We start from the raw sequence: 23,781 nt of genomic DNA, 5'->3' as shown, positions 1-23,781 counted from the left end.
TAGGAGTAGAATTTGTCTAATCACCATAATTGACTCAAAAAGATTAGTGTCAAAATCAAGACATACCTGACTACCAATTAAAGATAAAACTACAACAATACAGTACTAACCTTAATTGAATTGTTCAAATTAGTTATATTTCAGATAGTATCTAACATTAAATATAAATGTTTTTTATTGAGAGTTACAATTTTTTTTTCAAATAATATAGTACATGAAATTCACGCTTTAAAAATGAATAAGTGGATTTATGGATTTTATCTCACACTATCTTAAATCTTCCATTATTGTTATTATAATCAAATAATTTAACTGTTTATATGTAGAATATGGGTTACCAAACACCATTCTTTTTATAAAAATGGTTAGAAATGAAATCATGCATCACTTTTCAAGTTAAAGAAAACAAGACAAATGATGTTTATTTACCTAATCTGATTAATCAACACCTAACTAAATAGTTAGGAGTATAAGGTTAATCTCAATTAGAGAAGTATCATCACTTTCTAAAAACTTAATAGCAATTGACAACACACAATTAACTTTGTTTTGTTAAACTTAGCAACCTTTGAATGAGATATTTTTGGTAGTGGGGCTGCTTGACCCTCTCCATACCTATGTTACAATGAAGTTTCCTTAATGTGTCATTCAATTCCGACAACTAGTGAGGAACACTTGAAAAGAAATAACATCTTAGTTTCCTTTTTAGGGAAACATTTTATCATGTCTTTTCTTTTTGCATTATTTTATTTTCCAATGATGTTACATCCATACCTTGTCACTTTCAATTGCTCCCCAATTACCTAATTCAAAGGTGACATCATAAAATCTTGTTTTTGTCTCGTTAATTCAGTTCAGATGATAAAAAAACACATAAACATTTCGACCGACTAACTAAAGGGATCAATTTCATCGTCCACTTGCAAGAGCCCAGAGCTTTAAATGGAATTCGAGCGTACTCTTTGGACCCAAACCTTCACCAACTGGCCAACCCCTGATGCTGAGAGGAGAAACTCGCCAAAACATGTAACCTAATCTCGAAGATTGTTGTCATTTTCAAATAACAAATTTTATATTTGATGAATTGAATACACTAACAATAATGTTACAAAATGTCTTTCTAATGAACATCACATGTGATACGCTACAACAAATGTCTACCTCAAAGATTACATAAATTATCATACAAACTATGAACTTCAAAAGCCAAATTCATATGAATTGGTTAGCACTTCAATTATGTCCCAAAATAGGTTACAATTATACCAAACAACATCTTGTAGGATCTAGAAAAACTCCAACTATGTCATCAAGTGATGAATACCCTTAACTGTTTCACATTTCTCTGTCAATTATATCTCTCATCATTTGTATTGGTATAAGCCCTTCAGTTCTAATAGCATCTTTCTTTGGATCAGGACTTATAAAGAATAGGGTTGGCAACCCTCTAACCTGAAATTCATGAAAAGTTTAAGTGTTAAGAATTTTCCACATCTAAATTTTAGTTCAAATTCCAATAGTGTATCGGCAAAGTTTCGTATTATTCTAATAAGGCCTCGATTTATTTCGAGTAGGAAAATGTTTCATGGACATCCTTTTTTCATACACCTGTGTGACACCTGGTCAACCATGTGATAAAACGTGGTTAATTTAGTTGAGCAGACGGTTACTTCATTCAATTCACAATCAAAATTGTGGTTAATTCAACTATATGAATTAACCACATTTTACAACATGAATTGAACTAACCGTCTACTTGATTGAATTAACCACATTTTTACACATGGTTATCCAGATGTTCAAAAGGTGTATGAAAAAGAGGTGTATGTTTATCAGCTCAGAAAAATTGTATTTTGATATGATATACTTTTTTTTGCTAATATTTGATTAATAATACTAATAGATGCAATGTTTCTACCAAATTTGTGCTGTTTAGAAGATGCTATATTTGAAATTTTCATTCAAATTCAAAGCAATGTTCTGCATGTGTTTAGGTTTGTTGCTAATTTTCCACTTAAGGTTCTAATAATCTAGACTTGGAAAATGAAGAAACAATGAATGAAATGTCAATTCTTGTCAGCAAAAGAAGCTAAGTGCATGCATGTATTCACTTCATGTGAAAGTGTGTTGATCAATAAATTTGATGATATAAATCACTTTTGACTCTCCTCAAAAGCAAATCCAAACATGTATGCAGCTTTTGTCACCAAACATGATTTTTACACCTTAAACTCGTTTTTAACTAAAATAAGTTATACAAAATCAATTAAATCAAAAATAAACTTTTGCTACTGTAAAACCAGAATCACAGTAAGTTAAACAGCAGGACTAAGATGAGAAATAATCATGCAAGTTGACAAGTAATTGTTATAGAAAGTTTACATGATATGCTATGGATCTTTAGTTCTTCATCAAGTATATGCAAATGCATGCATTGGAAACACAACATGATTATTAATATTACCTGCATGTCACGCGCGAATTCATACTCGTCATCTGTATCAACCTTAACGATCATCACATTTTTCTCGTACTCGACTGCAAGCTGCATAAGTTTATTGAAGGTTACTTCTGAGTTTTCAAATCAACTACTCGCTATGACTAAATTTGGAGGATATACTCTCGAATTAATAACTATATCGATAGAAATAAGCTGTCCTGAAAAAAAACTGAAATTAACATAAAATATATATTTTCTTTATCATGTGTTTATTATGCAGGATTCTATATTGCTTAGTAGCTTATTTTGTTTTGATATGATTCAGTTTCGGGCCGGCCAAAGACCCAAGAGACGGAAGGCCCAATCACGGGAAAATCCAACCCAACAGACATATCTCCGAAGTAATTGAGGATAAGGTAGAACCGCGCAACATCTGATCTCTTCCGTTCAAGGATCGTCCACTGTCAGATTTGATCAGACGGTTCCCCGCATCTTACGTTGGGGAACACGGGACGGTTCTAACCGTCTTCCATATATAAGTCCCACTACGCGTTATTTGCAAATTGTAAGTATGCATTCACTCTTACAAACATTACCTCTTCTTCATTTCACTGACTTGGGCGTTAGGTCCACCCTGTGCCATACTAGAAAATTATACATTTTATCATAAGATTCAAGAACACGAGATAAAAGATGCGGTGAAAATGATAGATAATGACAAGATAGGTGGGTCACGCAACATATCTATTGGGGTATGGAAAGGTCTTGGAGATAGAAATATTAGATGACTCAACAACTATTTAATGAGATTTTGCGGTCAAAGAAATGTTGGAACAAGTGGAGAAGAAGCACCTTAATTCTGATTTATAAGAACAAGAAGCGCGATATACTTGAAGTTATGGAAAGAGTGATTCGGCAAAGACTAATAAAAGAGGCACAAATTACTAGTAATCAATTTGATTTTATGCTTGGCATGTCAACCATGGAAGTGATCTATTTACTACGACGTGTGATGGAGCAATATCGGATGTATCAAAAAGACTAGCACTAAATTTTCGTTGATTTGAAAAAGGTGTATGATAGTGTGCCCGGAGAGATTTTGTGAAAAGCAGTAGAAAAGAGAAAGATTAAGATTGCCTATATTCGAACTATCAAAAATATATATGAGGGAGCCTCAACTAGTATGAGGACAAATCTACAATAAAATATTACGATTCAGAATTCGGGTTTTACCCTAAACTACGCTCGAACATCTATTCACTTATCAGCGAATATGAATCATACTCAAACTCAACATCAATGCATTCATAAAATAACAACCAAAGTCTTTTTCGACTAAGTTGAGTATCAAGACATTTATGTGTGGCACAAACCGTAAAATAAAAACAGGTTTAGAAGTGATGAAAACTTCTTATATAGCCTCGTAAAGTACTACGAGGAGCAACAAGTTGCACTTGCAGCTTATCCTAAAAGATTTTCCATTCCATATTGGAATGCAAATGAGATATAACACAACAAACACAGTTTAAAGCAAATGAATTTAGAATAAGTATAGGTTTGTTTGGATAAAGAATTTAATTAAACGTTTATTAATATCATATAAACTTTTATCGTATAAGTGCTTATGTATAAGCTATTTCTATAATAAAGAAAAAAGTAAAGTAAAATTGTTTTCTCATAAGCCATAAGTCATTTTCATAAGCTATCTTGGAGTGCTTATGGAAATAAGCTCAAAACAACTTATGGACATTTCATAAGTTTTTTCTACGATGTTCTCCCAAAAGCTCTCCTGAACAATCTCGCAAGTGCTTATGTATATAAGCTTAAATAGGTAAATCCAAGCAATCATCTTTGTAGTGAATTAATATCATGATAACTACTAAATCATACAAATGCCGTTGCAATAGATGAATCATATGTTGTTATTGATCAGTTCAAACTAAACAGAATATTCAACAGTTAGAAAGCTCTATAACTTTGAGGTCGAGGAAAATGAATAAGATTTCAAATTCATAGCATAATGGATAAATTTTAATGAAATTACTAATTTCAAACAACAAGATCTCAAATATAACACATGAAATTTTGATGAAAATCTGAATATAAGACATGCCATTATAGTTTATACTTTCCGTTAGTATTCAATCATTACAATAACTGTTAGGTTCTGCAAATAACCAAGCTAAACCCTGCTAGTCTGTTTTAGTTTTAGACAAATTGACTTATTTAAGCTTATCTACGCATAAGCATTTGAAAGATTGTTTGGACGAGCTTATGACATGTCCATTAGCTGTTTTCAGTTTATTTCTACAAATTCTCTAGGATATATATAGCATATGAAAACAGCTTATAGCTTATATAAATAAGTTTTAACTTAATTTTATCTTAAGTAATATAAATAGCTTACACGTAAGCATTAGTGTGATAAATGTTTACGTTATAAGCGTCCAATTAAGCTATTTATTCAAACAAAGCCTAAACATTTCAAGGAATGTGAATGATTACTAGCCTATTTCTCAACCCAAAATCTATAAAACTACTTGAGAACTAAAACTGAGAATTCTTTATTTGAGGCTGATATAAGTAAACGTTGAAGTAAAACATACATTTCACAAACTCAATTTTGAAACCAAAACATGCGATAACTATAAGCAACACATCTTCATAGTCATTCAGAATCCACACCAAACTAAATAAACCCCATACCATTTCAATTTCTTGTGCCATTAAGATGCACGGTCCGCACCACGTCGCGTAGAAATCAATAAGAATAGGAACATCTCTTTCTCCTTTCACCAGCTCCTGGATTTCTTCAGCTGAAAACTTTTTCTGCAAAATCCAAAACAAAACAATCAATACCATCAACTACATAATTTTCAGCATCTAATAGTTAAAAGCTAGAGAAAATGAGTAAATGAGCAAAGAAAAGATTCAATTTTTTTAACATAGGATTGATGAGAGGAAAAAAGAGCATCGACCCAAAATTAGTATTCAGGAAAGAAAGGTATTGAGAGTATGATACCACAAGATAGTCTTGTCTAACGTATTTTCCTTGAGGTGGTTTGCAAAGCAATTTTCTAGGGGGTGTAGAGATAGAAAGAGGTGTATTGTTGAAGTGAGTGGTTGTGGTGAGAGAATGAGGTTTGGAAGAGAAGGGTGAGAGAGTGGATAATAGTCTGTGATGTGGAAGAGTGTAGGAATGGAAGAGAGCCATGGATGAGTTTGGAGAGTGTGAGGAAGAAAAAGAGGGTTTTTGAATGAAGGGGTTTATCGTATCTATCTATCTTATGTATTTTGAATTAGATAGAATTATCCAAAACATATGTTTTATCCTTTATTTTATATTAAATACAATTTTAGACTTACAATATTTAAAATCGATTTTTAACTTTTTCTTTAATAATTTTTAGAATTTTATTGATCATGTTCATAGTCGACCAAAACAACCAACAGTCGCGGTTTAAAGAAAATAATAATTTGTTTGTTCGCTCGTTGGAGGATTATCCTAGAGAAGAGTGTATGAGATTTAAGTTTGAAATACATCTTATGTCTCTTCCCCACATCGAAAACTCAAGCTTATCGTTGTACATCGCAACCTCTAGTCTCTCTGATCAACTTTGATTCCATAACTGAACAATGACATCGTGAAGCGCCGCGAAAAATACAGAGTCGTCACCAGATTTTATTTATTCCAAAGGAAAGGGAATATAGCGATAAAACTCCAAATGAGAGAAATTGTCACGCAACCAATAGCGAATTCGGAAGTCGGTTATGTAAGGGGAAGGTATTAGCACCCCTCACATCCATGGTACTCCATGGGAACCACTTGCTCGTATCAAATGCGTATGGATGTTGTTTATCTGTATGTTGCTTGCTATCGGAAATGAGATGAAAGAATAAGATGGGAAAAAATAAGTTTTAATTTATTGTGCTCACCAAGGACTTAGGCTATTGTGCCTACGTATCCTCATGCGTGCAATAAGGAAGTCAGAGCTCCGTAGTTCGGCTCACAAACGGAATATTTGTTTGGTTGTTTTTACTTAATAGTATTGACGTTCACGTGCTACTGTTCACTTGCTTGTATACTCTGTCATGGGAGCGGAAAGTATTTGCTTGTTAACGGTAAAGTGGATACGCTTGGATCACACTCTAACAGTTAAACATTACTTGCTCGCACATGGAGGCTTAAGCGTTGTTTATGGTAGAACGGAAGTAATACGTTCTTATTGAAAGGTTTTAATAAGAATGCACTAAGGCAAAAGATGATTTGATTTATTGGGGTTGATTTTATGTACGGAGACAAGCATCAGACCCTTGGCTAGATACAGTCAATAGTCCAAGAACTCGGGAGTTGAGAGGACAATATTATCCTAACCACTCTTTTCCATCCAAAAAAAGAGATTTGAATTGTGAAAAGAGTTTGGCAAGTCTAATCATTGGAAGTTAGAGGGAGACAAGTAGCTGACCCTTGACTAAGTACGGTCAACAATCAGAGTACCTGGTGAAGCTAGCGAAAATATACCCGAACGTATCGCACGCTCAAACATACAACAGAGTCGCCATCGAACTTTATTTATCCCCAAAGGGAAGGGAAAACATCGATAAAACCCGGGGAAATGAGATATGTTGGGTAAGGAAGTCGGTTATGCAAGGGGAAGGTATTAGCACCCCAAACATCCATGGTACTCCATAGGAACCGTTTTGATTGTTCTCGCTCGAATAGGTGTTATCTAAATATTACTCGCAAAAGAATGGGAAAAGAAGAGAAATAGATAAAGTGCTCGGTGAGGATTAGGGTCCTCATGCCTACGTATCCTCATAGTGCAATGAGGAATTCAGAGCTCCGTAGTTCAAGGAATTAATGGTGGGAGATGAAAAGAATTGTGATCAAAGTATGGTATGCACCAAAGAATTATATGATTTGAACTCCAACAAGGGGTGAAAATGTGAACCCAAGAGTAAAACCGGTATGAACCAACAAGTGAGGGCCTACAACACTGTATTGGAACAACTGAAAAAAAGATTGAATTAAGTGTTTGGTTTCATAGCACAAATAGCTCTTGATTCACAAAGAGGTAAAAGATGGAGCACAAATAAATATTGTATTTGGCTCAAATAATAGGGTATATCACATGAAGTGAAAGAAGGTAGAGTATGAATATATCATGGAAATGAACGGAATGAAGTGACCAAAGTCACAGAATCGAGTATTTGGTAACAAGTGACTGAAAAGGTATAGTTTGAAACCAGAGTTAAGGTATATTGGAATCCATAGGAGAAATGGGATTTGTACCATAGAGGGAAACATGCATATTGGCCAAAAAGAAGGAATTAAATGTTTGGGGATAAGCCGAACAACTCTCGGTACGAATGTGGACTATTCATTAGGCGTCCTAAAAGGATGTATATGGATATTCAAAGAAAGTGTATTTAGATGTCAAAGGAATAATATGCCCTTGGGTGAACGATTTATGATCGAATGTAGGTAATAGTTGGGCTAGGATAAGGCCACATCAACATGATTCTCCGACACCTATTTCAAGCTCAATAGCTATTGTCATACCTCTGGACTTGATCTAAAATAAGGAGAGAGTTTGTACCTATGTAGCCTGTCTCTATTGAATGTTTGCACCTAACTGCCCTAGTTATAAATTATTGGGTAGCCTCATCATCTGAGTATATCAAACTGGTTTGCCCTGGCATCTTGAAACTGTATTCCCTCGATTAATCTTGGGAGTGATTGACTTCTTGTGCTCTTGGGGTAGCTTGCCCCAATATGAACTTTGAAGTAAACTTTTGCCCCTATCTGGATGATTTGGAGAGATTTGTAGAGTCTCGACGTGGTTGCCCCAGATTGACTATCTCTTGAAGAGATTTGAGCTATGTGTTATCGGGAATTTGTTCAACCTTCCCAATATGTAAGCTTCCTTGATGTCAGACGACCGTTCGCATGTAAAATACTTATTTTGAAAATGATAATTGTAATTTTATGCTCATGCAAGTTTTGAAAACTCAAGTGTGTTCACTAAGATTATGATATCTAGTGAACGAATCACTGATTAGAATGCTATATCAGTATCAATACATATGACAAGTAAATCTTTAGGAGTCAACTTAACGCGATCTTACCATAGTATGCTTTCGAAATAGACCCTGCTTCAATTAGGTCTTTTGAGGGTTGTAACGTGGTCTGGTTCACGGTTTTAGAAGGAAAGGATATAAGGCTCAAAACATATTCTAACCTGCCCATTCTTTGTGATGTTCTCCACTTCTACGTTCAGTTAGCTTAGAACAAACATCCATCTTTCAGAAAAGGATTTTGGATAATATCAGAGATGGTTAAGGAACCCACGAGAATTTGAAGCGATAGTCACCCACCTTCTGTTTTGGTTTGCGGTCACAGAGATTCGCTCTTTTGTTGAGGATTTTGATGTTGGCCCTCTAATTCTTTTGTTTTATTTACCCTGATTTTGTCTGGGCTGATCCTTTGGGTCGGCCGCCCACCGGGGTGCCCTAATTTTTGCCTAAGTCAATCTTGTTTTCAAGTTTTTTGACTTAGCGGGCTTTTGATTTTCTTTTGATTTTTCTTATTTCTCAATCTTTTCTTTTGGAGCAAATCCTATGACACTACTTACTTGATTTGTCGCACGATTCGTGACTTCTCACTCCTTCTGTAGGTAAGGGATAACCATTCTGAATTTGTGATTCCATCCTCTTGAGAGAGAGATATGATATGATTGATCACTTAATGGGATATTCTCTTTCTGAAATTTGAATGCAAGTCTAAACTAACTGAAGACTACCTTGCCCCTGGTTTAACATAAGGGTTTGTATGTATAAAGAAAGAAACTCCAACTTCGAGGCCCAAAGGGGTTGACTAGGGATTAAATTCCTTATATCTTTGGTGTTTAGGGATTGAACAATGCCTTACATCATCAGCACAATCTTATTTGCAAGCATACAGGCAACGATCTTGCGTGTTTCAATTTGCATTATTCTCTTTTGATTTTAATTGAACAATAGTATGATACTGATAAAGTATGAGTGAACACGAATGGACTTAATCAAAACATGCACGTTTATTTCATTATGATCATTATTCAAAAACAAACAAGTTCACAAATGAACAATACATTGACCTACAAGAAAATATTACAAATGAAAAGATTGAAAAACATCATGATTGTTGGCCTAATCGGCCTCATTATTCTTCTGCAGATATATCCTCAGTTCTTGGGTATTCTTCGTCAATGACTGCACTCACCCCTTTCGGTCTTGACATTAGGTCCTTCTTTGGTGAAAGTCAGAATCTTCTAATCTATGAGTTCCTGTACCTTTGATTTGAAAACCCAGCAATCCTCAATGGAATGCCCCTTGTGCCCTATTTGATAAGCACATGGTGGGATTTCCTTTGTCTCAATGAGTCCTTGTTGGACAAGGTAAAGTAGCAGCTGAGCATATGTCGTAGGAATATGATCACGTTGAGGACGTTTTCTATCAAACTGTCTGGTCTGCCTCTTCCCTTGATGATTACGTGGCATAGTTTGTTGACTTTTCAGAGCTTGAGCCTGAGGAGGCTGCTGATACTGGGACATACCACCAGGTGGATTTGAGTAGCTTGACATAGGCACTAAAGGTATTTGATACAGAGAATGAATCTGAGGAATAAGCATTGGTTGGAACATCTGAGCGGAGTGTACCAAGTCGGGATTAACTGTCCGATGAGAAATCTGACCGTAATGAACTCCAAGTAGGACATAAGGTGCCCTAACATAGGCATACCGAGGTGCGACAACAGTAGACGATGCCCCAGGATAGGTCAACAACATTCCAGGATGGTATCCTTGATTCGGATACAGCGTAACAGGATGAACCACCGGTGGATAAACTTGCACATGAATCGGAGGACCCTTGTATTCGAACCTCTTCTCAACAGGTGTTTCAACCATTACAAGTGTGAAGTTTAACAACTTCTTGAACTCTGGCCCTGAAAGAGTAACAATTCTCTATAGAATGCCCCACATATCCAGCATGATATCCACATATGGCACGAGGGTCATGCTTAAGACCGTAGGGAAATCTAGCAGGCTCGATTTGTTTAGGCACAATTGCCCCAACATTAACCAGTGTAGGTAGTAGTTGTGTGTAACTCATAGGAATCGGATCATAGTAATGACGTCTCCCTTCTTGATCGTTGTTCTTTTGACCGATTTGCTTCTGCTTCAATTTTTGGCTATTTTGAGCAGGCCTCTGATGTGGTGGTAAACACTGCTTTTGAGGAATAAGTGGCAGAATGCTTGCAGTCATCTTCTGTCTGTTGTCTTTCTTCAAACTGTCTTTAACTTTCTCATCAAGCACAGCCTGATTTGGGAAGTTTGTCGTCATGCTATCCAAGAATAGCCCCAAAACCACGTCAGCTCTGTCAATGCTCTTAGTCTCTTTCATGATCCTTGGATGATTGGTGTCGACGAATCGTTGTCTTTTTGACAAAGGAATGGATAGGGTGAGTTTTCTGGTTAACATGCATGAAATATAAATGAATGAATGCACATGTTATGGATGGGATGCACATAATTATGAAACACACATAGATTCAAATCCTTAGTGGTATGGCAACCCAAGTTCCAAGTTCCAACATATGTACGATAATGCAATAATGTAGGTTAGCAACACCCAAAAGTCTGGATAATCTGTGTATACTTCCTGATACAGGATCAAAGGTTCGACATCCACGAGAACAAAGGTATGTAGAGTCTATGGTTTTCTACAGAAATTATCCCATATCCCCCTCACAGGTATGTACTATCCTCAAAGGGTGGTCCTAAAAGGTCCCTAGAGTCAACGGCCCAATTTGAGATACCATTGCCTTGGATGAATGACTCGTCGGACAATGATGCTCCCAAAAGGATCTACTCTAAGTGTGACGTCTCGTGTCAACCATAATCACAGAATAACTCCACAGAGGTCAAACACGACTCTAGTCACGTTACTATCATGTGTGTGTACTCAAGCTCGGGTATAAAGCTTCTCTCTCATGTATCATAGCCCTAACCCAACAGACCGTATAACAAATAATATCCATAATATAAGGCAATAAGGAATGCGATAAATAAAGCGAGTAAATGCATAAAGGTAAACACCGTAACTAACGGAGCAGCAATAAAAACTAGGCTCGACTCCTACTTGGCGAAGCAAGGAGTCCCCAACAGAGTCGCCAGCTGAAGCTAACGGAAATATACCCGAATGTATCGCATGCTCGAACATACAATAGAGTCTCCATCGAACTTTATTTATCCCCAAAGGGAAGGGAAAATATCGATAAAACCCGGGGGAAAGAGATGTGTTGGGCAAGGAAGTCGGTTATGCAAGGGGAAGGTATTAGCACCCCAAACATCCATGGTACTCCATAGGAACCGTTTTGATTGTTCTCACTCGAATAGGTATTATGTAAAGATTACTCGCAAAATAATGGGAAAAGAAGAGAAATAGATAAAATGCTCGGTGAGGATTAGGGCCCTCATGCCTACGTATCCTCATAGTGCAATGAGGAATTCAGAGCTCCGTAGTTCAAGGAACTAATGGTGGGAGATGAAAAGAATTGTGATCAAAGTATGGTATGAACCAAAGAATTATATGATTTGAACTCCAACAATGGGTGAAAACGTGAACCCAAGAGTAAAATTGGTATGAACCAACAAGTGAGGGCCTACAACACTGTATTGGAACAACCGAAAAAAAGATTAAATTAAGTGTTTAGTTTCATAGCACAAACAACTCTTGGTTCACAAATAGGTACAATATGGAGCATAAAGAAATATTGTATTTGGCTCAAATAATAGGGTATATCACATGAAGTGAAAGAAGGTACAGTATGGATGTATCATGGAAATGAACGGAATGAAGTGACCAAAGTCATAGAATAGAATATTTGGTAACAAGTGACTGAAAAGGTATAGTTTGAAACCAGAGTCAAGGTATATTGGAATCCATAGGATAAATGGGATTTGTACCATAAATGGAAACATGCATATTGGCCAAAAAGAAGTAATTAAATGTTTGAGGATAAGCCAAACAACTCTAGGTACGAATGCAGACTATTCATTAGGCTCATAAAAGGATGTATATGGGTATCAAAAGAAAGTGTATTTCAATGTCAAAGGAATAATATGCCATTGGGTGAACGATTTATGATCGAATGTAGGTAATAGATCATGAAAGATATGGATGGTGCCCTAAGCCGGAAGAAGGAATAATTAGAAGTGTACTCGCCAAGGATTCGCATCCTCGTGCCTACGTATTCTCATTGTGCAATGAGAAAGTCAGAGCAATCGTAGTTCAGAACTACGAAAAGAGAAAAAGGGATTAAGAGTGATGAAAAGTATAACTTGCACCAACATAATGGTATCAAGGGAACTCACAAAAATAACTGGCTTTGAACCCAAGAGCAAAACTGGTATGAACCAACAAGTGAGGGCTTACAACATTGTATTGGAACAGCCGAAAAAAGGATTGAATTAAATGTTTGACTGCATAGCACAAACAACTCTTGGTTCACAAGGCGGACTGTTCATTAGGCGTCCTAAAAGGATGAGTATGAGACCCACAAGAAAGTATTGTTGGATGCAAGGGAAAATGTATCACTTGCTGGGGAACAAATAGTTCGAGATCAAAGAAGAAGAATATCTTGGATCCATGAAGGAAAAAACTTTGAACCGAAGAGCAAAAGAGGTATTGACTAGGACGTGGAAGAAACTAGGCATACCCACTCTTGTCACAGCAAATTACATGTTTGGGGACAATCCAAACAACTCTTGCTTCACAAGGAGGACTATTCATTAGGCGTCCTACAAGGATGAACATGGAAACCAAGGAAAATGATATTTGATCTCAAAAAGATGGTATTGATTGGTGAATGAAGAATGATTGATTAAATAGTATAGATTGATAAATAAGGTAGCTCGCGAAGAATCTGGATTCTCCTGCCTACGTATCTTTATAGTGCAATAAGGAAATCAGAGCTTTCGTAGTTCAGCCCACTAGGGCTGAAAGCAAGGATGATCGGAGGCAAAAGAATGATTGAATGATTGAATGGAACTGAATAGAATGGAGAATGAATTAATAAGAGACTTGACAGTCGTTTGATAAGAATCACACTAAAGTCTATGAATATGGGCGAACGATTTGAATATTTGGGGCATACGCCCCATACGCAAAGTCGCTCTAGACGAGGATAGGAGAGACTCTGTCTCGTCATTCCCTATTACTTAAGGCTCGTAGCGCATGATACTTCTCTTGACTGACAAGTTGTTGGTGAAGAATCTTCATTGTTGATCCTTGCATTGATGTTGATTTTGTATGAAGAAGACTTGGTAGTTTAATCGATTCGTATTGCACTAAAGTCTAGGAATAAGGGCGAACACTTTGAATATTTGGGGCATACACCCCATACGCAAAGTCGCTCTAGACGAGGATAGGAGAGACTCCCTCTCGTCATTCCCTATTGCTTAAGGCTCGTTTCATACAAATTGAATCGTATTTACCAAGTGTTGACCTTTAATTTATCTTGTATAATTCGCTTCTTGATGTGACTGAGGATGCCTTGATTGAAGATCTTGACTTGGGGCTTCGAGCTCCACAGCTTAGAAGAAAAGTCTTATTAAGTGATCAAGGGTCTTTTGGTCAGTCAATTTAGACTGTGGGATTATACAAGTTCAAAGGACTTAATTGATCAAGCTTGGTTTTAATCAATTTAAATCAGGGGGTTTGATTTGATTTAGAATCTTTAGGTTAGAACCTAATCTAACGGATAGAGTTAATCAAGCTATTCTAAGGGATCATGTTAATGGTTATTCAAAGTTGATTAAAAAATCTATGTCAAAAATCCCTAAGGGAACATGCAATTATGTGGTTAAGATACCAAAATAACCTTTAATGGATAAAATGGTCGATTACAAGAATATTGATATTAAACTTCTAACTAATCAAAAATCAATTAAAGTCTAAATTTAGAGGACTTAACTAAACCTAATCAATTTTAAAACCTAATTAAACTAAAGGTTAATATTTATAACTCTAATCATCTCTAATAATCCTAATTAAGTTCTAAACAATAAATTCCAATTAACCCAAACAATATCTAATACTAATAAAACCCTAATTAGTCAAAGAATTCTAAAACTCATCTAATTAAATCCTAAAATGTCTAATTAATCCTAATTGAAATTCTAAAATCTAGAGTAATCCTAAAATTCTAAAAATGTGAACTAATCCTACTTAAATTTAATTAAACTAAAGTCCTAATTAACCAAATACTAACCAAGAATTAAGGCCTAATTAATCTAATTCTAATTAGATTAACCTAATTGAACAAGCCTAAATCTCCCTAATCACTAATTATTTGCTAAAAAGAAATCCTAAAGAACAAAACAGGCCCAACAATGGGGGACTGAGCAGGATTTGCATGGGCTTCTCATCATAGGCCCACCGTCTGGTGCTGCTGAGCCCGAACGAATGCATGAGTGTTAGGGGGTGTCAACAGTAATATTAAGTGCGGCACGAATGGGCCTCCAAGAAGAGGTCCAAGACCATTTCTTCATGGTTCAATAGCGAGGGTGTGTGCACGAATTAGGGGTGTGGACGAACAACAAATTCAATGGGCTTTGGTTTCAACGGCCCGCAACGAGCTTCAATAACACCAACCAAGACGCGTCGCTCTTCCGGTCCAAACCTTCAACGATGAACATGAACATCGCGTTCTCAAAACCTCTCACTAAACCCCTAAAACTAGACCTTATTTACAAGTTTAATTTAAGAAAAGAAGTTTGAAAATGCAATGGTATAAGGCCAAAGTTTCTATCTTTTTTTGCAAAAGTGGTCTAAGTTTAGAACAAAAGTGGTTCACACAAAGAAGATTTTGAAAAATGGAGGGAGAGATTTTGAAATTAAAGAAATGGGGAGAAGATGAAGAGACTATCCTATGTATAAAATTTAAAAGTTTAGAGTTGAAAAGATCTGACCAAATGGGTAGCAATCCAATAGACAAGAATATCAATAGAAACCCAGGATTCCCTTGGACTTTTAGAATCAAGCAACACACAAATGCACAATTATATTATCTTGAGGAGCAAGGCATCAAATAAAGATGGCCACATCCAAGCTTATCCATTCCATGATCTTCTCCAAAATAGCCCATGTAACAGATGAATTCCACAAGTCACAGGTTCATAATAACAACTTCACAATGATCATGTTGCAGATGAACTTAGAGATGTCTTCAAAGATGCATCAGATGAATTTCAAATTGCAAGCACTTGGTTCTCAACAAATTGGCATTGGCCAAGTCCTTTAGCTTAGGAAGGTTGCCTAGATTCTAAGTCCATTTGTCCAAGATCAAGCCAACAGTCCACTCAAAAGTTTTTTAGGGTTTTTGTTATTATTATGTACATTAATGGTCAAAGACCACACAAACAAGCAAAGTATACACAAGTAAAATATATCACACAATATGGTCCAAATGGACAAAGTGAAAATTGCATTAACATAAACAATTATAATGATATGAACAATGGCAAATGAAATAGAATGCTAAAAGTAAATTTCATAAAAGTAAAGGCTTGAAATTAAAAGTTAGTAGTTAATTAGTTAGAAGTTAGTATTGTTTTGCTTTTGCTTTTCTATTTTCAAGACATTCTTTGGAGAACACTCAACCCACTTATCACAAGCATGAATCCTTGAGCCAAAACATCTTCCAAAGGAAGGAAGGAAGGCCAAGTTTCCACACAATACCATGAAAGAGGGGAGACTTACAATCTCACTAACTTGAATGCTTATGCCTTTTATGTCACAAATTTAACGCTATGTTAAGCAATCGTAATTGGGCTTATGTAGAAGTCACAACTATTTGAGACCGGGCAATAGAATTTTGGTGTTAATGCATGTTAGATACATAGTATAATGGACTATGCTCATGAAACATACCACACATAAAAAGAATATGCAAAAGGTGTGGCCTAATCTCATCCATACTCATGTCAATTTTTCAATCAACTAACATTAGGACTTTGAGATGTCATAGGCCAAATGTAATGAATGAAGAAAGGGAATAAGATGAAGTGGGAGGGGAATGGATCAAAACACAAATTGATCAAAGGAGGACTTTTACCAAATTAATATCATCCATTCATTTTGGGAGATGGAATGTACATTCCATCAATCCCCTAAATCCAATGATATTAATTTGACAAAGTCAAATCAACCTTGACCAAGGCCCAACAACAAGAGTTAAACATAAACAAATCATCACAATTAGTCAACAAATTTATTTGGCATTTATTCAAATTAAAAATACTAAAATAGTGCATTTAAATTAAATATGGTTTCTCCAATTCCTAAAATCTCATCAAAACACCAAAGAAATGGCCATGAGATTTATCATAGGTCAAACAAGGTCAAAGGACCTTGGAGAATTTTTTTTATAATTTTTGGACATTTAAAAATATTTTTAAACAATTAAAAACAAATGTAAAATCAATTAATTCATGAAAAATATTAATAATGATCCAAAAAATAATTTTAATTCAGAATATGAAAGAGAAAATTTTTTGAATTTTTTTGGTGAAAGTCCCATATTTTTTGGATCAATATTGAATTTAATATGAATTATTGAAACTAATGCAATTAAAATAAAAATTAAAATATCAGAAAAAACGTGGACCACTTGATCTCCCTCATTAATTGAGGTGGCAGATCAAGTGGCCAAAAACACGCGTTCCACCATGCGCATGAGTCAGCGCGCCATAAGCATGATATTCAAAAGGAACGATCGTGATTAAAACAAATTACATGGATCCTGTGGCTGTGAGACATGTCAGCGCCTGGCCGGAGCTGTAGCTCCGGTCTTCTTCTCCGGTGGACCTCACCAGACTGGTCCACCATAAACCATCACCAAAATTAAAAACAAGGACATGATTTTAAAGTAAAAATGGCACTGAGCTCAAAACTGGCCTCAATTCACTCTAACTCCAAGTATATTGAGAGATACATGGAGTTGAAATTTGAGGTACATGAACTGAGTTGCTTCGATTTGGCCTAAAAGCAACTCAATCTTCTTGCCTACATTGGTAGGACTTCAGACAACCAAAGAATCAATAAAATTGAGCAAGAATTTGAAAGGATCGAAGAGATCAAAATTTCTGGAAAATACCTTCAATGGAGGTCTGGATTCAACTGATCTTGATCTTGCTCATGCTTGATCTCACTCCAAATGCTTGCAGAAGGAGGATTGAATGCTTAAAAGGCTATGTATTCCTGGAGATTTGAATTTCAAAACAGTTGAAATTCAACCTCAAATTCAAATGAATTTCTTAGGCTTATCCTTTGCAATGTGAGGGTTAGAGATGGGGGACCAAAGCTGGCGCGAATGTGTGTTCATTGCTGAGCATATGAGGCTCTATTTATAGCTGAAACCATTGATATTTGCACACTTGAAATCACTTTCCAAATTTGATCATTGATGATGCATGGGTGCATGGGCGCGCATAGGCCCATAAAATCATTGCCATAAGTCCACAAATGAATGTTAGATAGTATGAATTCAGCTTGGATTGCAAGGCAAGTGTGCATATGGATTTGAAGTTTGATCTTTGCCAAATGATGATACCATGTTCATGCCATATGCAACCTATGCATTCCTTGTCCAAAATGAATGAATTTTATCTCTTTAGAAAGGTGAGATCAAGAGGAACAACTTTCATGTTCAACACTTTTCCATTTGGAGTTTGTAACTTGGAGAAATTTGAGGTGCAAGTTTGGAAATTTTTGACATATCAAAAATTTTCTAAGTGTCAAGCCATATGTCTCAATATTCCACCTTGCTTAACTTTTTATATGAGATTCAAATGAGAAAAGTGTCTTCATCAAAGTTGTAGCTCTCTCAAAGACCTTAAAAATGGTCACCAATTTCATGTCATTTGGATTTGAAATGATAGAGTTATGCATTTTTTAAGTTTGGAAAAATCACTTGATCAATGGTATAGGTCAAAAGTGACCTATAAAGTAACCTCATATCACATGCTCAAGAAAGTTGAATTAGATCCCACTCCTAACATCAAAGTTGAAGTAGACACATTGAATTTGATTTTGCAACTTGGAAATATTTCATCTCATAAAAATTGAGCAAGTTATGGCCTTGAGAAGTTGACTTTCAAATTAGGGTTTAGACAAAATGACCTATAATGTTTCAACATAGAAAATGATTTTTCAAGCAAAGCTAGCTCTAGGTCTCCACATGAAAGTTGTTTTTAATGTAATTTAGAGTAAGTTTTCTCTTGGAATAATTTTCATATGGTGAAAATTGTAGGAGATATGGTCTAGGGAGACCCAGTTTTGATCAGATGAATCCATCTGGCCAACCACCATCAACCAACTTGCTAACTTCCAATTATATTGACTTTCTTGGATCATGGTAGATCATATATGCATAAGATGATGAATTTTGAAGTGTCCCTTGAGAAATTTGATCAATTGGTGAGATAGCTTGTTGGAGAAGTTACTCAAGATACCTAGTCAAACTAGGGTTTCCAAGGCAAATCACCCTCAAACTCTTGAAGAAAACTTGATCAATATAATATGTAGAGAACATTGGTACTCATATATGATGCTCATAGCCACTCTTGGATCAATTCCTGGTTGTGTTTTTTGTTCATGAGGGTCTCAAACCCTAGATGTGAACTTGAAGAATCAATGGAATCATGCCCTTCCTACAAAAGAGTTAGACAAATGCAAAGACATATTTTTGGTATTTTGGTTAGTGAAATGATAAAATACAAGTATTATACAATCACAAAGTGCTTGGTGATCTCTCCCAAAACAAACCCAATGAAAGAGGGGTAAGGAGGATGTCAAGGTATGATCCTAATGCTAATGCTTATGATGAAATTACATGAGGGATCTTAGGGTCAAAATTGGGGTCTTTCAGCTTCCCCTATTTAAGGACATTCTAACTAAGGAGGCGAAGGTTAAAATCTTCAGCTCGACTCAGTAGAATGGGCTTAAATAACAACATAGAGAAACAAATTTTGGTCCCTAAGAGACCTCATGATGCATATGACATGAATGCAAAAGTTAATGCTCTGTGGGGAAGTATTGCCACAAAGAAAAAAAAGAACTCAGAGAGATCGAAAATCCGAAGGAGCACAATGCATTCCGTAAGGAAAACTCACTGGGGAGACATAGACTCTGGGGGATAAAAGAATTTATGCGTAGGCCAGGCTACGACTTAAAACTACTGGGGGACTAGAGGAATTCCATACCAAACATGGAAAAGACTCATCTAGGGAATGACAACATCTGCAGAGGATACGAGTAAGTCAGGATAAAACTGAGGTACTTGAATCATGCAGGGAAAACGATTTCTCTAAGGAAATGCGCACTCAACTCGACTGGGGAAGATAAACTTCAACACACGAGGAAAAAAAACCTATTATCTACTACCTGTTATTGGGTAAGGAGATAATAAAGATCTGACAGAGAGAACATCCGTCATCGGTTAGGATGAACATATCAAGGATGACTCGTTGGGAACCGCCAGGAAAGGAAATTCATTACTGGTTACTGGGTAAGAATAGCCTTGCTGGGGAAAACTGCAGAAAATAGGATTTACAACTACCAGTTACTGGGTAGAAGACCAAGGATGAGAGTATCCGTCATCGGTTAGGATGAACATATCAAGGATAAACTCGACAGGGAAGAAAATCCGTCACCGGTTAAGATGAACATATCAAGGATAGACTTGCCTGGAAATGCCAAGGAGGATAGTCGTCATCAGTTAGGATGAACATATCAAGGATATACCAGATGAATAAAAAGGGTAGGAATTACATCTATCGAAAGCTGGATAGAAAACCGTCGGAGAGAAAATCTGTCACCGGTTAGGATGAACATATCAAGGATTAACTCTGCGAGGGGACAAAGTAGGATTTACAACTACCGGTTACTGGGTAGAAAACCAATTAAAGAGAAAATCTATCACCGGTTAAGATGAACATATTGAGGATAGACTCTGAAAAAGGGATAAAGTGGGATTTACAACTACCGGTTACTGGGTAGAAAACCAATCAAAGAGAAAATCTGTCACCGGTTAAGATGAACATATCAAGGATTAACTCGTTGAGGAACAAAATAGGGATTACAACTACCTTTTTACTGGGTAGAATACCAAAAATGAGAATATTCATCACTGGTTAAAGTGAACATATCAAGGATAGACTCAGGCAGGGGAAAGAAAGATATTTGTCACCGGTTAGGATGAATATATCAAGGATATACTTCCTGGGGAATAGATCCACTATGGACTCTACTAAGGAGAAAAATAAGGGTACTTTTGCCGGGTATTGGGCAAGAAGTAACAGCCTGCAAACTAAGAAGAATATTACCAGTTATTGGGTAATAGACTCTTAGGGGACCAAAGCATCTATCTAGGTAAGAGCTAGAAAGAAAACGGTCAATCAAGACTTAACCCAATGAGGACATAACTCAAGGGGAGTAATTCCATCCAGAAAATCCACTGGAGAGGAAACTGAAATAACAACCATCCACGAGGAAACAAACTCAGTGGGGAAACGGAGAAAGGTTAAAGTCTTTCTGCTTAAGGGGCTGACACTCTACAATTGAAGGAGGACAGACACCAGGTTTATATGGGGAACAAAATATCGCCATAAGAATATCAAATAAATCAAATATGAAGATGCGAGATATGCAAATTATGAAATTATATGAATGTATATGTACATGTATATATGATGATTATGCTGACAAAACGATCACGAAGGATACAAAGGTGTCCCAAAGAATTTGAACCACCGGTACAATCCTCGGTCAATCCACAAAATATGGAGACAACTTGCTGGAGAACAGAGAGATTAACATCCCAAAGGATCAAACCAAACTGGGGAAGGAGGAGATCTGCTGAGGACAGAATATCCAATCTGTGGGGAATTTTAGGTCAACACCATAAAAATGGGAGACAACCCTACAGAGAATAATCATAACAAAAGCTGCTCAGAAACCAAGAGGAAACTCTGACTGGGAGCAAGTTGAATAGAGATTGGTGGGGACACCAAAGCGATCCACTGGGGAAGATCAACCATCTCTGAAGATCAACCCTGCTGAGGAAATACGAACTTCGTTGGGGAAGGCAGAAACTCTGTCGGGGAAAACAACACGCCGCAGGGTATCTGAATCAACCAAATCAGCTGGGGACAAGGAAAGAAAATCCACTGAGGATCAAACACTCCGCTGAGGAACTGGATCAACACAAACGTCTAGGGATACCCAAAGGGTTAACTGCTTGGGGAACCTCTGATGTTTCGCACTTAAGGACTTGATATCCATTGAAATGCTGTTGACATTCCTTTTAATTGCTGTGATTTTTTTTTGCTTTTATATATTAAAAACTTGATTTTGATTTAAAAAAAATTAATTTCAAAATGATCATAATAAAATTTAAAACTATTGGCTGAAGTAAATAAGAGTAGAAACAATTTGGATAAAAGCTCAACTTAATTTAATGGAATGGTAGTCTGTAAATGACAAGACTCCATAGATTTTACAAAGTTGAAAATGGTAATTTACATGGAAAAGGGTTACATTGAATACAAATGATCCTTAATCCTTTTACCAACTCTTGATATCCACTGTACTCTTGACCGTTGGGGATGAACTGATGTCAACCCTTGTGCTCAAACAAGCCTTTCAAAACACTGAAGATCAGCAGAATGCAGTTACTTACCATAATCCCTAATTTTTGAATAAGTTGCCCCAAGGTGGGGTACTCAACTTATCGGGAAATTCTTTCTGTTTTATGTCTCTAATTTTTTCCTAGATCGCCCTTTCGGGTTTTCAATCCACCGAGACACTCATTTTTGCCTAAGCCGCCCTTTCGGGTTTTCAACTTAACGAGTTGTTCTTTTATTTTATTTTTAGGCGAAGTATTTCTTGACCACATCTGCGTTCACAGGACGAGTGAACTCTTCACCATCCATTGTTGTAAGAATCAATGCACCGCCTGAAAATGCTCTCTTAACAACATATGGACCTTCATAATTAGGAGTCCATTTTCCTCTGAAATCTGGGTTGAACGTCAAAATCTTCTTGAGCACAAGGTCACCTTCTCTGAACATTCGAGGTTTGACCTTCTTATCAAAGGCTTTCTTCATTTTCTGCTGATATAACTGACCATGACACATGGCAGTTAATCTCTTCTCTTCAATTAAATTCAACTGGTCAAACCTGGTCTGACACCATTCAGCCTCAGTCAACTTGGCTTCCATGAGCACGCGTAATGAAGGAATCTCAACCTCTACAGGGAGCACTGCTTCCATACCATAAACAAGAGAGAAAGGGGTTCCCCTGTTAAAGTGCAGATAGTTGTACGATACCCATGCAAAGCAAAAGGGAGCATCTCATGCCAATCCTTATATGTGACAACCATTTTCTGGATAATCTTCCTGATGTTCTTGTTCGCAGCTTCAACAGCCCCATTCATCTTGGGTCTGTAGGGAGAAGAATTATGATGTGCAATCTTGAGGTCCTTACAAAGAGCTTCCACCATATTGTTATTCAAGTTCGATCCATTATCAGTAATGATCTTACTTGGCACACCATAACGACATATAATCTGATTCTTGATAAACCTTACAACAACTTGCTTGGTCAAATTTGCATACGATGTCGCTTCAACCCATTTTGTGAAGTAGTGGATTGTCACAAAAATGAAACGATGTCCATTCGAAGCTTTGGGCTCAGTTATCCCAATCATATCAATTCCCCACATGGAGAAGGGCCATGGGGAAGAAATAACATTCAATAGTGTCGGAGGAACATGAATCTTATCAGCATATATTTGACACTTGTGGCATTTCTTCACAAACTTGCAACAGTCAGATTCCATTGTCAGCCAATAGTAACCTGCTCGCAACATCTTCTTTGCCATTGCATGTCCATTGGAATGAGTACCAAAGGAACCTTCGTGCACTTAGGTCATCAACAAGTCTGCTTCGTGTCTATCCACGCATCTGAGCAAAACCATGTCGAAGTTTTTCTTGTACAGTATATCACCATTCAAGTAGAAATTACCGGCTAATCTTCTCAAAGTCTTCTTATCTTTCAAAGATGCCTCAGGCGGGTAAATCTGACTTTGAAGGAAACACTTGATGTCGTAATACCACGGCTTCTCATCTTTGACTTCTTCAACAGCAAACACATGTGCTGGCCTATCCAAACGCGTTACAGTCAAATTGGGAACTTCATTCCAATACTTCACTACAATCATTGATGCCAATGTT

General features: G+C 36.6%; 1 protein-coding gene across 1 annotated transcript; it reads right to left on the bottom strand.

Moving 5' to 3' along the window:
* Positions 1–1,053: 1,053 nt before the first annotated feature.
* LOC127085844 (thioredoxin-like protein CITRX, chloroplastic) lies at positions 1,054–5,760 on the bottom strand. Its single transcript, XM_051026394.1, has 4 exons — positions 5,463–5,760; positions 5,147–5,269; positions 2,465–2,545; positions 1,054–1,452 (listed from the first exon to the last, which is right to left on the bottom strand). The coding sequence occupies exons 1-4, from the start codon at positions 5,652–5,654 to the stop codon at positions 1,336–1,338; spliced, it is 513 nt and encodes a 170-aa protein (XP_050882351.1). The 5' UTR covers positions 5,655–5,760; the 3' UTR covers positions 1,054–1,335.
* Between the last annotated feature and the right edge of the window lie 18,021 nt (positions 5,761–23,781).

Source organism: Lathyrus oleraceus, chromosome 5 (assembly GCF_024323335.1).
Source record: "Lathyrus oleraceus cultivar Zhongwan6 chromosome 5, CAAS_Psat_ZW6_1.0, whole genome shotgun sequence".
NCBI classification, from domain to species: domain Eukaryota; kingdom Viridiplantae; phylum Streptophyta; class Magnoliopsida; order Fabales; family Fabaceae; genus Lathyrus; species Lathyrus oleraceus.
Note: the sequence above shows the minus strand (reverse complement) of the source record. Positions and strands in the feature narration are given on the sequence as shown.